The sequence below is a fragment of the Neovison vison genome, chromosome 1, assembly GCF_020171115.1.
Source record: "Neovison vison isolate M4711 chromosome 1, ASM_NN_V1, whole genome shotgun sequence".
Taxonomy (NCBI): Eukaryota; Metazoa; Chordata; class Mammalia; order Carnivora; family Mustelidae; genus Neogale; species Neogale vison.
The window spans coordinates 291,566,427-291,582,172 of record NC_058091.1 but is presented as its reverse complement, the minus strand read 5'-3'; the positions used below and the strand labels follow the sequence as shown (position 1 = coordinate 291,582,172).

Sequence of the window (15,746 nt, the reverse complement as noted above, 5' to 3'; positions counted from 1 at the left end):
AGATGGTTAAGCTTCTGCCTTCGGCTCAGGTCATGATCCCAGGGATCATGGGATCGGGCCGCTGCACATCGGGGCTCCCTACTCAGCTGGGAGCCTGCCTCTCCCGCACCCTCTACTGTTCCCCCTGCCTGTGTTCTCTTGCTCTGTCAGATTAATAAATAAATTAAAATAAAATAAAAATGTAGGTCAGATCACACCCTGCTTCTGCTCAAGCTTTTCCTCACTGAGTGATAAATGCTGAAAGCCTCCTCCCCCTGGCCATCCAACCACCTTGCTCTGCCCTGACCTCATCCCCTACTACTCAGTCCCTTGATGGCTCCTCTCCAGCCCTGGACTCCTTGCTGGTCCTCATGGAAGCCAGACAACACTGTCCCTCAGGGTCTTTGCCTCTACTGTCCCTTGTGCCTGACCAGCCCTCCCCACCACCACCTCCAGCACTCCCTAGCCCCTGTGATCTGTTTTTCCCCACAGTACTCATGACCTTTTCATACTCTCTAATCACTCATTTATTCTGTCATTGTTTTCCTCCCACTACAGTGAAAGTTCCAGGAGCATGGAATTTTTAGGTTCTTTATTAACTGCTGTTATCTCCAGTGGCCAGGACACTACCTGGTACACAGTGGCCATGTAAAGTTTCTTTGTTTTGAAGATTTACCCATTTATTTGGGAGAGAGAGAGAAGAGTGCGCACACAGCGGGAAGGACGGAGGGGGAGAAAGAGAAGCAGGCTCCGCACTGAGCACAGAGACTGATGTGGGGCTCCATCCCACGACCCCATGGTCATGACCTGCTCCAAAACCAAGAGTCACACACCTAACCGACTGTGCCACCCAGGTGCCCCATCAAAAATTTTTATTGAATAAATGAAGTGCTAAGAAAAAGGAAAGTAAATACATGAAACAAATTCAAACATGTCTCTAATACTTTTATACTTAGACTCTATATACAATGGTAAAAAAAGATATAAATGCACTTTTGAACGTTTTAAGGGACACCTTAAGGGTTTCTTAAACACAGTATACAGTATCAACGTAGAAAACGCGGGCCCCTCCTACACAGCTGACGGGAGTGTAAATGGTGAAGCCACTGTGGAAGACAGTCTGGCAGTTCCTCAGGCATTAAACACTGAGTTACTATGTGACCCAGCAATTCCACTCCTAGGAATACACACACACAGGCACACACATGTGCGTGCGTGCATGTACACACATGCAATCTGTGCAAACAGTAAACAAATGCTCATTGCAGCATTATTTATAATAGCCTACCAACTGATGAATGGATAAATAAACAATATATTTATAATGAATAAATAAATAATAAATAAATGAATTGATAAGTAACTATCCCTACCATGGAATATTATTCATGAACAAAAGAGAATGGAATGCTAATACACGCTACCATGTGGATAAGCCTTGACAACATGATGCTAAGTGGAGAAGCCAAGCATAAAGACTACTTATTATCAATTCCATTTATATGAAATCTTGAGAATAAGCAAACTATGGATATGGAAAGTAGATTAGATGTTGCCTAGGGCTGGGGGTGCTGAGGGTACAGGGGCAGCAACTACTAAGGAGGTATGAGGTTCCTTCTGGGGCTGATGAAAACGTATGAAAATTGACCGTGGTGACGGCTGCGCAACGCTGTGAACAGATTCGTAAATACTGCGTACTTCAAATGTGTGAATTGCATGGCATGTGAATTCAATCTCAATAAAGTTTAAAAAAAAAAAAGCAGAGCACTGAATACTTACCTTTCACTGACGTCATAGCCTTCATTGACACTCACTGCTTTGTACTTGACGTTGCCTTTGGTCCTCTCCAACTCCCAACACCAGTCCTTAAGCGTGTCAAACATTACAGTATGGTTCTTGGGATCGGTGGCTAACAAAACAAATTTAAAAAGACAAAATCTGGTTGTGAGGTACAGGTATTTTTATGATGTGAAAGGGGATCCTAAGCCCTAATTATGTCTGCTAAGCCCATTTTTTTTTCCAATTTATTTATTTTCAGAAAAACATTATTCATTATTTTTTCACCACACCCAGTGCTCCATGCAAGCCGCGCCCTCTATAATACCCACCACCTGGTACCCCAACCTCCCACCCCACTGCCACTTCAAACCCCTCAGATTGTTTATCAGAGTCCATAGTCTCTCATGGTTCACCTCCCCTTCCAATTTACCCAAATTCCCTACTCCTCTCTAACGCCCCTTATCCTCCATGCTATTTGTTATGCTCCACAAATGAGTGAAACCATATGATAATTGACTCTCTCTGCTTGACTTATTTCACTCAGCATAATCTCTTCTGGAAGAGATTATGCTAAACCCATTTTTATCGAAACACAGTGAGTTCACTGCTTAATCCCAACCTTGTTCCTTTTCTTTGTCATTAACCCAAACTTATGACGATGGGTTTGTCTTTTTATACTGGAGAAAAGGAGTTGTTCTCATTCCATCCTTGCAAAAGTAATTTATAGCTCCATTTTCAGTCATCTGACCATGACATAATTTATATAACATAAAAGATCCTGTGAAGCACTAGAAGACAGGCTTGGCACAAATGCTAAAATAATAAAATATTTTTAGCCCTACCAATATGTGCATAAGATGGCAAACTCATTTGAATAGCATGTCAGATCCCTGAATGTAATTCCTCCTTCAGTTTGCAGATGCTCTGCCAACAAAAGGATTGGCCCGTGTGACACAGCTACTAACGGCCATCATCAGATCAGACAGCTGTGGGGAGGGTCAGGGCTTCCCAGTCAAGGACTGCACCACGGGCATGGAGGCTTCAGCCCCTCAGCCTGCCCTGCTACTACCTGCTAGGCGGAAACGTCCAGCTGCACTATGCCTGCAGCCCAGCAGATGTGTCCTCCATCCTCTCCTAAGCCACAGACTGCTGAGTGACACGCACCAAAACGGTCTTAGCTACTCAACACAAATCAGTTCGTTCAGTCCCTTGTGCATCTCAAAAAACCCAAGCATTTTGGGGAAAAGAGTATTTAGTAAAACTTCCCATGCTATTTTATTAAAATGAAACCAGATCACAGTACAAACAAAAGTAAGAATAGTAATAAAACCAGCAGTGAAGCTTATAAAGCATGTGGCACGTGCCGGGCCCTGTTCTGAGTGCGCTACGTTGATTCAATCCTCACAGTCCTACGTAATATTAATTGCTCCATGTTACAGATGTGCACAGAAAGGTCAAGAAACTTGCCTAAGGTCACAGAGCTAAAGAATGGCAGAACTGGAACCCAAATCCAAGCAGAGTAATAAACACCAAATAAAATTACTCTTTATTACATAGAGTAATAAACACCAAAAAAATCTCCCCATGGACACAAATAATAGTTAAGACTCCTATTCAAGAGCAGACAATTCTTTCAGCAATGCAGGTAAGTCTTTCCCTAAAACGCCCCGTCACAGTATTCAGGACCTTTCAGCCAAAGCACATTTTGTGAATTATCACACCACAAAGTAACTGAAGATGTCCAGGCTGCAAACCACCCACCTCTACAAACCCCTACTAAATGCAAGCGCTAACTGGTCAATCAGCATCCATCAGTTATAAGATGACTTCTCAAAAAATGGGAGTTGAAAGGAGGATTTAAAAAAAAAAGATGGAAAACAGAATAAAAGGTGTCACATATCCTGGGCATCCTGGCACTAAACAAACAAACTAAAAAAAAAAAACCGGTAGGTGAAGAAACTGCCAGAGTCAGTCAAGGTAAGGGTTTTGGAACATAGATGAACACAGTCCTGGTGAGCCAAGAAACTGTCCTACTGGACAAACTGCATCTGGACCAAGAGTCAGGATATAAGGAAGAGGCAGAATTCCTAAAAACAGAGTATGATTTTTTCAAATGTGAACCCAACAGATGTTTATAAAAATTATAGTAATTCATAAATAAATCATATCTTGTAGCTCCCATATTGCAACAAGCTGTTGTAAGCCAGTTACTGCACACTTGCACGTAGAGCTACAGTGAAAGATTTGTCATTCACAAAGATGAACTTACTGAATTAAGGAACTATTTTATGTTCAGTATAAACTATTTTATGTTCAGTATAACACTAGAGCTAAGCATTATCTTCAGTTAGTTTAAGTCTCTGAACACAATCCACCCTGAATAACATGCAATTATACTTTTAATTAACCCTTATGTAACTGGGGTGGCTGGGTGGCTCAGTGGGTTAAGCCTCCGCCTTCAGCTCAGGTCATGATCTCTGGGTCCTGAGATCGAGCCCCACGTCAGGCTCTCTGCTCAGCGGGGAGCCTACTTGCCCCCCTCTCCCTCTGCCTGCCTCTCTGCCTACTTGTGATCTCTGTCAAATAAATAAATAAAATCTTAAAAAAAAAACAAACCTTCACGTAACTGACTGCACCCCATGCATTTAATAATTTATAATCTTAACAACACTTCAACGGAGGCTTTAAACTGCTGGTTTTAAAATGAGAAAACAGATGCCCCAAGAATTTAGTGTCCTCCCCAGGATCATGCAGCTACTGAGCAGTTGGGCAAGGATTTGAACTCAAGTGGGACAGACCCCAAAACTCACAGCTTTTCTACTAAGTCACCATAGTTCCCAAAATGCAACCTGCTCTCTCAGATAGCTACATCTCTGCACACACTGATCCTGCTGCCGAAAATACTCCTCTGTCCCCACCAGACACTCCCACATCCTCCCCGTCAGCTCCAGCACAGCCTGTGCCCCGCGACAGCCTCCCCCTCCCACCCGCAGTGTAAGCAGCCCCTTCACCAAAGGACACATCTCTCAGCTGTCTCTGCTTGATGTGATGCACGCAGAGGACATGGATTTAGTCCTATTCACTTCCATCCCCAAGTCCTGTCCCACAGCAAGCGTTCAAAAATGTTGACCCAATGAGCAGTTCAACCCTACCCTCCAGAAAGCACCATGTACCCTGTTAAACTAACACACCGCTTCCGTGACGAAAAGCACCTAGCACGGAGTCACTCGACATCAACCTGATGTTCAGACTGACTGGCAGAGCGAGTACACAGATCAAGGAGAGAGATGGAGAGAAGAAAGACATCTGTGAACACACTGTACAATGCTAGGCATTATTAATAGCTAATTCAGATGACCGAAGTTTCTTAGTTAAAAGACTGCTCCCTTTTTCAGTGAACTGAATGGAAAACATGTGCAATTTTACGTTATGTAACCAGACTTGCTTTCTCATGTACAACTGTTGCATTTCCCCCAAAATACTTGCTACAGAGTATGTTCTGGTTGTTTAAAGGCTTTCTAGAATGCAGGATATTCTCTAGAGTGTTATGAAATCAAATCAAATATATTAAGGTGGAAAAAAAAAACCCAGCAACAAACAGGATTATTTTAAACTTGTCTGAATTTTGTTTCTCTACAGTCTCACATTCCTCATTTTAGTATGTTGATCTTATCCTTCAAAAGAAACAATCATATCAATAATCCCTCACGAAAAAGCAAATCAACCTAAAGATAAATTAGAGAAACAAAGATCACAGGGAAAAAAATAGGAACTTTTTTTTTTTTTTTAAAGTAACTTGAATGACTTACCCAAGCAAGAGGAGATCAATTGCTAGGAAAGAGGAAGAAGAAACTCATGGATGAGTTCTTTTTTTTTTTAAGATTTTATTTATTTATTTGACAGAGACAGAGATCACAAGTAGGCAGAGAGGCAGGCAGAGAGAGAGGAAGGAAAGCAGGCTCCCTGCTGAGCAAAGAGCCCGATGTGGGGTTCAATCCCAGGACCCTGAGATCATGACCTGAGCTGAAGGCAGAGGCTTTAACCCACTGAGCCACCCAGGCACCCCTCATGGATGAGTTCTTGTCTGCTAGTTTCAGGTAGGAATTTAAAGGGTGTGCCCACCTGCAAATTAGAACCCAGAAGACACTCACCTGTATTGTTTTGTGTCGCAGCTGCATAGGAAAACAGAAATAATCTTTTAAGCAGTTTAGGAGCCTGGGTATGATGAATTATGCCACTGACAATCTAGAAAAGAACCAAACAATGGGTATAGTCACGCTTTTGACAGATAAACACTGAGTTGTCTAGGTTTTCAGTCACGCTAATAGGCTCCTATGGGCAGCATGTAAACTCTGAGGTCTTTATATTGTGATATTATCTTTTAGAATAACGCCAAGTAAACAGAATGTTAACAATTCTGTCTGGTTTTCTAAGAGCTTTGAATTTCTAGGGAAAGTTTAAAAATTTTATTTACTTATTTATTTGAGAGACAGAAAGAGAACAGGGAAAAGGATGGAGAGGAAGGGGAGAGAATCCCAGACTCTGCACCAAGCACAGAGCTTGAGGCAGCGCTTGATCCCATGACCCTGAGACCATGACCTGAAACCAAGAGTCGGGATGCTCAATGACTAAGCCGCCCGGGACACCTGAATTTCTAGGGAAATTAAAAAAAAAAATTTATTTTTAAATTTATCCATTCATTTGAGAGAGTAAGAGCACATGCTAGGGGGCATGGTAGGAGGGAGAGGAGGAGAGAGAGTATTAAGGAGACTCAGTATGGAGACGGACGTGGGGCTTGATCTTATGACCCTGAGATCATGATCTGAGCCAAAGTCAAAGTCAAAACTCAGTTGCCCAACCATCTGAGCCACCCTGGAGTCCCTGATTTCTATGAAAAAAAAAAAAAAAAATTTTTACAAGATTTTACTTATTAAAATAATTTTAAAAAATAAAAGATTTTATTTATTTGACAGACAGAGAGATCACAAGCAAGCAGAAAGGCAGACAGAGAGAGAGGAAGAAGCGGGCTCCCTGCTGAGCAGACAGCCCAATGTGGGGCCCGATCCCAGGACCCCGAGACCATGACCCAAGCTGAAGGCAGAGGATTGACTCACTGAGCCACCCAGGCACCCCTCCCAGGGAAATTTTTGAAAACATAGTCTCATTTCTCAATAGCAAGGTGCTACAAAAATTTAAGTGCCATATTCAGATACTCTAAAAAACTGACACGTGTGACGTAGAGCTAATATCAGACAAGAGCCAAGATACTTAGCTATTCTGATCCACTTGTGGCCTTTAAGATATTCTAGAAAATCAGAATGAGAAATCAGTCCATTGTGCTTTTTGTTTCAAGTTTCCAAACAAAAGTATGTTTGGACAGATAACTAAAATCATCGTTCAAATGAAGTTTCTGGCTTCTCAGGGACTTTCCCTACATCCACCACTCTTTCCCTCCTCAGAATAGACACGGGAGTCATGTTTATTTTTCTAACTGAGCCACCACACTCCCTGAACGAAAACCAGGGAATTGCCCATTAACTGTATAACTCAACCGAAGACAGAACGACAGGGGAGCGGGCGCTCTGCACGGTTCCCCAGACGGGTTTACCAGGACAGTGGCAAGTTTTAGACCTGCGATACCTCCGTAAGAGAAACCGTAGAAGTTACAGGGACCACTGTAAGCAGTTCATCCAGTTATACATTCTAATTTGCTCCAGCAACCAGATTAAGTCTCCTTAGTGTCCAAAATCCCAGGCCTCATTTAGTAACTTGGCTTTGCCCATCTACCCCATGCACCTCTTCCTCCTTCCACACACTTCTACTTCCCAGATACGAACTCCCTCCAGGAGTTGGGGGTCTCTGCTACTACTTTTTGGAAACGCTGTCAGATGTCAGAGAAGCAGCTTGCCTCCTGCCCCCGGTTTACCACCCCCCAGTCTTCAGAGGACCCAGGAGAAAAACCATTCCGAACCCTAGGATTAAAGGCAGCGTGTGCCACATAATACACGAGCATGCTTCACCAAATTCTCTCTCAGTTCTACTCAAAGCCTGTGATTATAAACCAATTTCAGCTTTACAGAGTGAAATGCTCCCCTCCGCTTCGTGCAATATAAGCAAAAAGTAGGAGTCAGTGGTGACACATGACGGCAAAGAAAACCTCCAAATACATGTAACTAGTTACCCTTTTGACTTCCTCTTCTTTTGTGTACCTCAGACCAAAGTGGAACACGCGCAGGTCTTTACAGTGGATGATGAGTTTCTCAGGATATTTCTTCAGTTGTCCAAAGAGAGGCTTCTTTTTCTCATCAAACACTACACATCGATGATGAAATCAAGAAGGGAAATCATGTTGTAAGGCAAAAAGTTAGTGCTGAGGAAACAGGCAGACTAGTCACACCTCTCAAGAGCAAGAGGAAAGGTGCTGCCTTCGATGTAACTGCCAGCAGGGGCCCCGGCTCTCTGACAGTGGGCAGTGTTCTTCCTTCCTCTGGACAAGCTCAAAATGGACGGACTCCAAAAGTTAAGATTACAAAAGATGGAAAAGAGACATGCTTTCAGAACAGTCGAGTCTTGGGTTTATGGCCAGGGGCCCCTCTGGACATTTCTCTCCCTGCCCCAGAATTTGGACCGCACAGCACCTACTGATGTTGGGATCATCATAAATGGCTATTGAATGACTTCTGAAAAAGCCCTTACTGCAAAAATATAGAAGCAAAGCAGAGAGGCTTAACCCTTAGCAGAAAGGTCGGTACAGTGCAACAAACCTTTGTCAGATTAGTCTTTAGAGTAAAACCTACACACCTAACACAGCCACAGTAAGATCTGCCTATAATGTTACTGCAGAGGATTGGAACAGGTTCCAAATTCAAGTGCAAGCTACTCCAGCTAGGTGACTCCAAATAAGCCACTTTGTATCTCAATTTTCTCATCCATAAAATGGATTTAAACAAAATAAATATGTAAAGAAATTTTAGTCACCTGTAAAGGACCACAGAAATATTATCATTACCAGCTCTACTCTCAAAGGCTGGCAACACCCCGGGGGAAAAGATACTTACCTCCATAAATCTGATCAACGCAGTGGAGTGTGATGTCATTTTCCCCTATAACCTTATTCTTAAATTGGGTTTCCTAAAAGATACAAAAGGAAACAACTGTGACTCCTTTCTATGCCCTACTAAACATTTATAGGCAGAGCAAATCACCATTTTCCAAACTACACATTAGGAAAAACAGAGAGGGCATAAAGAAATGGGTGAAGGTGGTCAAAAGGGACTAACTGCTGGTTATGATAAAGAAATCATAGGCTGTAATGTACAGCCTTGTGATTATACTTAATAAAACTGCATTGTATATTTGAAAGTTGCTAAGAAAGATCATCTCATCATAAGGAAAACAACTTCATAACTGTATGAGATAAAAGATGTTAACTAAACCTATTCTGGTAATCATTATGCAATATATACAGGTGTCAAATCATTATGTTATACTCCTTAAAATAATATGATGTTATGTTAATTATATCTCAATACAATTATTGGGGGGAAATTGAGTATATCCTCTAAAAAACAAACAGGGTGGGGCGCCTGGGTGGCTCAGTGGGTTAAAGCCTCTGCCTTCAGCTCAGGTCGTGATCCCAGGATCCTGGGATCAAGCCCCACATCGGGCTCTCAGCTCAGCGGCAAGCCTGCTCCCCCCCTCTCACTCTGCCTGCCTCTCTGCCTACTTGTGATCTCTCTCTGTCAGAAAAATAAATAAAATCTTTAAAAAACAAACAAACAAACAAACAAAAAACCAGGGAAATGGAGCCAGCCACATTCTCTAGGAGAGAGACGATGAAGTATGCAAGGAGAGCTGGTAAGCACCTTTTTTTTTCTTTTCAAACCCAGGCATGACATGCCGTTCCTGGGCCACTCCGAGGCAAACCGGCCATGCCACAATCACTTGGAGAAGTTAAGACTTCTCTACACAAATGCAAACTGGTGAGTGACAGCTACAGGAAGCCAGGTTTAGGAAGAAAACACTGAAAGATTCGAGTTTCTGTGAATGCTGTCTGTATTTGGGCAGGACGAGGAGCCAAGCCACTAGAGCAGATGGCAGCACGGAAGACCACACTCCAAGGCAGCAAGGGGGGGGGGCCAGGCCAGCTGGCTCTGCATCAGTAAACTGCACTCCCCGAGTGGTGTAAGCCACCCTCTCCCTCACGCCACTTGCCCATTTTCTGTAAGTAGGGATGAGTCTTACAAGGACACTGCAACTCGGGGCAAAGTAAACCCAAATTCCAGTGCTGCATTCAGCATCAGTTTCATAACCGAACTCAGTTCCTCAATTTGAGGGACAGCTCAGTATACAGAAAACATGGGGAACTAGTGTATCTGGGGAGAGTGAGTCCCATGAGGGATACATATTGTGCTGAAATACAGAAAAGAAGAAGCTGATGGCGTCAACCTGTGAAGTCAGACGCAAGCCCGCACGACTCTAGGCACTGGAGGGAAATTTTAGAACGGTCCTGCCACTGAAAAGAGATCCCAGAGGATAGACAGCCAAGCAGCGGTAAGGACTTCTGTCCTTTGTGTTTAATGTGTCGTGTAGGGGGCGTGGGGTAGCACCACTGAGGAGCTGGGGTGAAAAGACAATGGGGCCACAACTGCCCTGCTCCCCTCCAACTCGGCCAAATGCAGCTCATACATACATCGTTATCCAACGCAGATTCGTCATCGCCCAAGAAAGCGATTTTAAAGTCTGTGCAGACAAGCTTCCCATAGATCCCACGCTGACAGGAATCTTCCTGGACATACTTCAGCACCGTGCTGGCTTCACAGAGCAGCTGTTCACCTGATCGAAACCAAAACAAGTCCCCCTGAGAGTCCTCAGGGCACACACGGTATGCAAACAGTAACAGCCTCCCCAGCTCTGGTCACGGGAAAGACAAACACAGGACACGCGGCAGCCCTTCAGACTCGACCCTTCCCGGCTCAGCAGGAGCTGCAAACCAGGGGCACGAAGGTAAAGCTGGGTGGGGACTCCTGAGAAGTGAAACCAAAATGGCTCAGAGACACCTTCACACAGGGCACTGTCCCATCCTCTTGCTGTGAGTAAGGAAAGTGTCCAATACGCGGGAATGATCTCGGCTACACTTGCAAGCACAGAGCTCAGTGCTCCCATTACTTGGACCCAAGCAGGCGTTCCCCAGGAGTGATGCCCTCCACGCGTGGAATTAGCAGCGCTCTAGAGCTCAGGCCTGCTTTGTGGGGAGCGTGGGCCGTCGCGGGGCGCATCCCTGGCCTCAGGGCCTGCAGGCGGCTTCCTCAGACACCGAGGTGCAGCATGACCGCATGCATTCCGGCTCCACAGACAAGGATGGGAGGAAAAGGGAGGTCAGAGGGTTGTGGGAAAAAAAATGGTTTCCTCTCTTTCTTCACTGAGGGTGTTTCCTCTCAGTGTGTCACCTTTCCTGCTGCATCTGCAGGCGGCCCGCCTGCTCGAGCCGCTGTATTTCCTGGAGATACAGAGGACTTTACAGTCAAGAAGAATGGGATTTCGGGATATGTAAGCGTTCGCTGCTCCCTAGAAGCAGAGAAGCTTACGAGGGCTGGATGTCTGGACAACAGCAGAAAAAGGAGAAGGATATGAAAAGACATAAAAAACCAAGTGCAAATATTCTGTAACAAAAAAGAAAAGGAATGTTCTTCTCTTTCAATACAACCCTCTCCCCTTAGAATCGCCCTCTGGATATTATCTCCACTGTCTCTGAATGTACTCTTTGGCTCAAAATTCACTTGGTCTAATTTTCAACATAAAAATAAAGAAGAGGGCACCTGGGTGGCTCAGCTTGTTAAGCGACTGCCTTCGGCTCAGGTCATGGTCCCAGGATCCTGGGATTGAGTCTCGCATCGGGCTCCCAGCTCCGTGGGGAGCCTGCTTCTCCCTCTGACCTTCTCCCCTCTCGTGCTCTCTCTCACTCTATCTCAAATAAATAAAGTCTTTAAAAAAAATAAAAAATAAAGAAGAGTTTCAGACACTGAGGCAATCAGGGAGGCATATTACGGTATAACTTTCCATCTCCCAAGGGGTTAATTACTAAGGAAATATGGGAAGGTGGCTCAGTCGCTAGGTCAGCCTCTAGAGGGACCACAGAGCTCAGAGAAAACAATGAATTGGGGCCTGGTCAGAGTTTAAAATAGCTCAGAAAAAGTGTCTCAACTAGTTCAAGGTGGAAGATATGTGAACATGGCTTCCTGTGCCTTCAACTCTTAGTGCGAAACAGCTTCTAATAGTGTCTCCCCAAGACCAGGCAACCTGGGGTCAGGCCATGGCCGTGTGCTGGCGACTAGACCCGGGCACGAAGCGGCTAATGCCACACCCCCTGCGGCTCTGCAGGCCCGTGTGCTGTGTCATCGCCATCCGCTTGCGGGCAGAGACAGTCTCCAGTCGCGGGAGGCGGGAACTGGAAAAAATCTCAGTCTAGTCTGGGAATGGAGGCGCACATCAAGTAATCCAGAGGAGGAGAGAAAGTCCGTAAAAATGAGAGTTCCAGGATCTATGACTCAAGAAAAGGAAGGACAATGTGGTATGTGGACTAAGGTTTAGGACATCATTAATAAAAGCAAAACAAAACAAAACAAAAAACACCTTTGAAACTCAGAAAAAAAAAATTTCTTCCAAGTTTCAGGATCCCAATACATTTACCAAACAAGGCGGATCAGTCAGAAACGGGTGCATGTTCATATCCTCTCAATAAACATTAGTACCAGAATGAGGCCTCTATTGCTTTGGGAAAATATACCAAAAAAGTCTAATGGGAAAAAAAAGCTATTGGGATTAGGATAAAGAAAATGGAAGACCAAATTCACAGCCCCCAGGACAGCTCCACAGGTGGAAGGGGATACAACCACCAAAGAGTTTCTGTCTCTGAATTCAGGAAAGAGTAAAGCTTAACTTCAGGTATACAGCCCCTCTTCCATCTCAAAAATATCCAGTCAATTCAGACTCTCAGTGACGATCACGGAGCAGAGCCCTTAGTAAGCCCCAGGACCACCTGACTCTGGCACTCAGACTCGAGGCAGAGACCACGGGGAGGCCTCGGGGGCTGTGTGAGTCCAGGGCAGCTAGAGGCCGCAGGAAGAGCGCGGGGAATATAAGGCACCAGAATTTTCCCGAGTGCGGACCAGAATACTGGATGCATCCAAGTATAGCCACCTGAGAACGATCTAATTTGCTTGTGAAGGAAAAATTTCCCAGGCTTATTTTCATCAGCTTGGGTGTGGGGGGAAACAAGAAAAATTCTTGGCAGATGCTGTAATACTCAGACCTAGGTATGTAGTGACTAAACTAAAGATCTTCACATTTTTGTCCAGCTCATCCCTATTATACAATCTCTGGATGAAAACAAAGGAGCTTATATATAGCAATACTAGGGATGACATAATTTATCACTGGCTTTGAGTTGCACGTGAGGTCTGAAGCTAACAGGACCGTTACCTGGCAACAAGTGAAGAGTTACTTCCTTCTCTGTTACTTCCTTCTCGTTTGTGTGAATTTCCTAAAAGAGAAAAACAAATGGTAATATTTTTCTTTGTTTAAGGGCTCAAAATGAATAACGTAAAGTCATACTTTCACAATACACACTAAAACATCATATACCCTCAGGAGTTTTTTTGTTTTTTTGACAAGCTTTTTAAAAATGTATTTTTAACTAAAGGGAGACAGAAAATTCCAGGAAATTATTAGTTGTCCCCACTGGAGGGGCAGGGATGGGCCCTCCCTATCTAAAAGAATAAATGTCACACAGAAAGTAAGGCGGCTCCAACACAGTCAGAAAGGGAATGGGAGACATTCCACAGCATGACTCCCTTCTTCCTCCAGGGAGAACCAAGGATCAAAAACAAAAGATGACTGCGTGTTCTTGAGAGAAAATGGACATATGTAAAACTTGAAGATAAGAACAGGAAAACAGGAATGTGTCAAGTCAATACTGATTCATCTACTCTCTAGCATACCTAGACGCAGTAAATATAGATGGGAAAACATTCCAAATTACCTAATACCCCAAGGCAGTGCAATGGGATACAATCAGTTCTAATGAGGAATCAAGGCCAGGTTCTTTGTCATTGTTTCTCAGTGAAAAGATCTTCAAATGCCTTCATGTTGGATTCACTGTTTGGGGGTTTTCAAAGATAATTAGCAATCATTAATGAATTAGTGGAACAAGGTAAAGGTCATACATGGGTGCTGATGTAACGAAAAGGCCTGGTGGGCCTCCTAAGGCAATCTACCACACCATCTATTACGTAGTCTTCCAAAATATCTATCCTCAACCGGCCTGGGTTTCCATATCATTCTACCAATTTATAAGAAACACTGGGTCAGAGAAACATGTTAAATGATACCATGGGGTTGCAGCCAGCCAAATCCCCACTGTGGAAAATTCTACATGACACAACCAGCTCTATTAACAAATAAAATCAGAATCTGTTTTGTTCTTTGGCATGAGGCTCTAGGTGGTAGGAGTTTCCTGAAGTTGCGAATTCAGACTGAAATACTGAACACTGAAATCTTGAAGCTGAAGAAGAAAATCATAGCTGTTTCAGAAAACCCATTATTTAAAAAAAAGATTTTTATTTCAGATAAAGACAGAGTATGAGCACAAGCAGGGGGAAGGGCAGAGGGAGAGGCAAAAACCCCACTGAGTGCAGGGGAGCTCCACTGGGGGTGGGGGCTGAATCCCAGGACTCTGAGATCACCACCGGAGCCAAAGTCAGGCACTTCATTGAGTGAGCCACCCAGGTGCCCCTCAGAGAACCCACTTTGAGCATGCTGTATTTTAGAGATCGTTACAGTTCACATCTCAAAAGATGCCAATAAATCAGGTCCTTCTGAAGAAGCAGTGCCTCTAGACTTGGGGAGTGTCACGTCATCTGGGGATCTTGTTACCTCTGCAGGTACTCAAGCCTCATCACAAGTGTAAGGAATCAGAGTGCTAGAGATTCAGCGGGGCCCTTGGTTTTGCAAAAAGATCCCCAGAGGATTTTGATGCATTACTCTACGCTGTGCATCCTGCATACAGAAATGCTCTGAGTGTTTTGCTTATTTGGAAATTCTCATGGAGCTTTCATCATCTGCCATTGGCACGGCACTAAATTAAAGCACAATTATTCTTGACAGGTCTGTCATCTTTCTCTAAGGATATAGGAAAACTATTCATTAAATTCACTCAGCTGTTTGAAAACTAGTGATCATCTTGACTAGTGCTTGGAATTCAGTTCAAACACTGCAGCCAGCTTGGAGAGGACTAGCCCGACTACTGTGTCTGCGCAAGTAGCATCTTCTAATGATAAAGAATTTATACTACTTACAACTACCTGTATCAATTCTTGAAATGGTTAGTAGAATTCTTTCTTTATATTCTATAAACAATACAATCAGGAGAAACCTTTTAGGATTCTGTCCTACCGAAAACTCCCTTTCCCCAAACAACTATTCTCTGCTCCCCCAAGTTCCTGGAGTGAACCACTGCTTCGCCATCAAATGCCTGGGAAGCAGACAGTGATCCCTTGAAGAGTTAGTCATTTTACGTCCCCAGTTAATTTGGCTGAAAGTCTAAAAGAAGTTAACCAAGCTGGCTACTTAAACTGCAACCTTGTAAATTTGGTCACAAGTATGGTAAAGCAGAAAAGGCTGTTCTGGAGGCACCTGGGTGGCTCAGTGGGTTAAGTAAGCTTCTGTCTTCAGCTCAGGTCATGATCCCAGGGTCCTGGAATCGAGCCCTGCATCAGGCTCTCTGCTCAGTAGAGAGCCTGCTTCTCTGCCTACTTGTGACCTCTCTCTCTTAAATAACTAAATAAAAAATCTTTAAAAAAAAAGAAAGAAAGAAAGAAAATGCTATTCTGCAGAGAACGAGAACCGTGAGAAGGTTATGTGGAAAGAAAAGCCTGCACTTTCACGGTCCCAGGCTACACTGAGGCCCAGCCACACCTTTGCGCCACAGC

At 44.0% G+C, this 15,746-nt stretch overlaps 1 protein-coding gene across 2 annotated transcripts in view; it reads right to left on the bottom strand.

Moving 5' to 3' along the window:
* Positions 1-15,746, bottom strand: part of MTMR12 (myotubularin related protein 12) — a 74,000-nt gene that overhangs the window by 31,343 nt on the left and 26,911 nt on the right. For both annotated transcript variants that reach the window (XM_044233190.1, XM_044233198.1), the window contains exons 2-7: positions 13,240-13,300; positions 10,451-10,593; positions 8,817-8,889; positions 7,940-8,070; positions 5,910-6,003; positions 1,759-1,888 (exon numbers count right to left, since the gene is read on the bottom strand). In XM_044233190.1, coding sequence (XP_044089125.1) covers positions 1,759-1,888; positions 5,910-6,003; positions 7,940-8,070; positions 8,817-8,889; positions 10,451-10,593; positions 13,240-13,300 — 632 coding nt within the window. The remainder of the gene's footprint in view (positions 1-1,758; positions 1,889-5,909; positions 6,004-7,939; positions 8,071-8,816; positions 8,890-10,450; positions 10,594-13,239; positions 13,301-15,746) is intronic.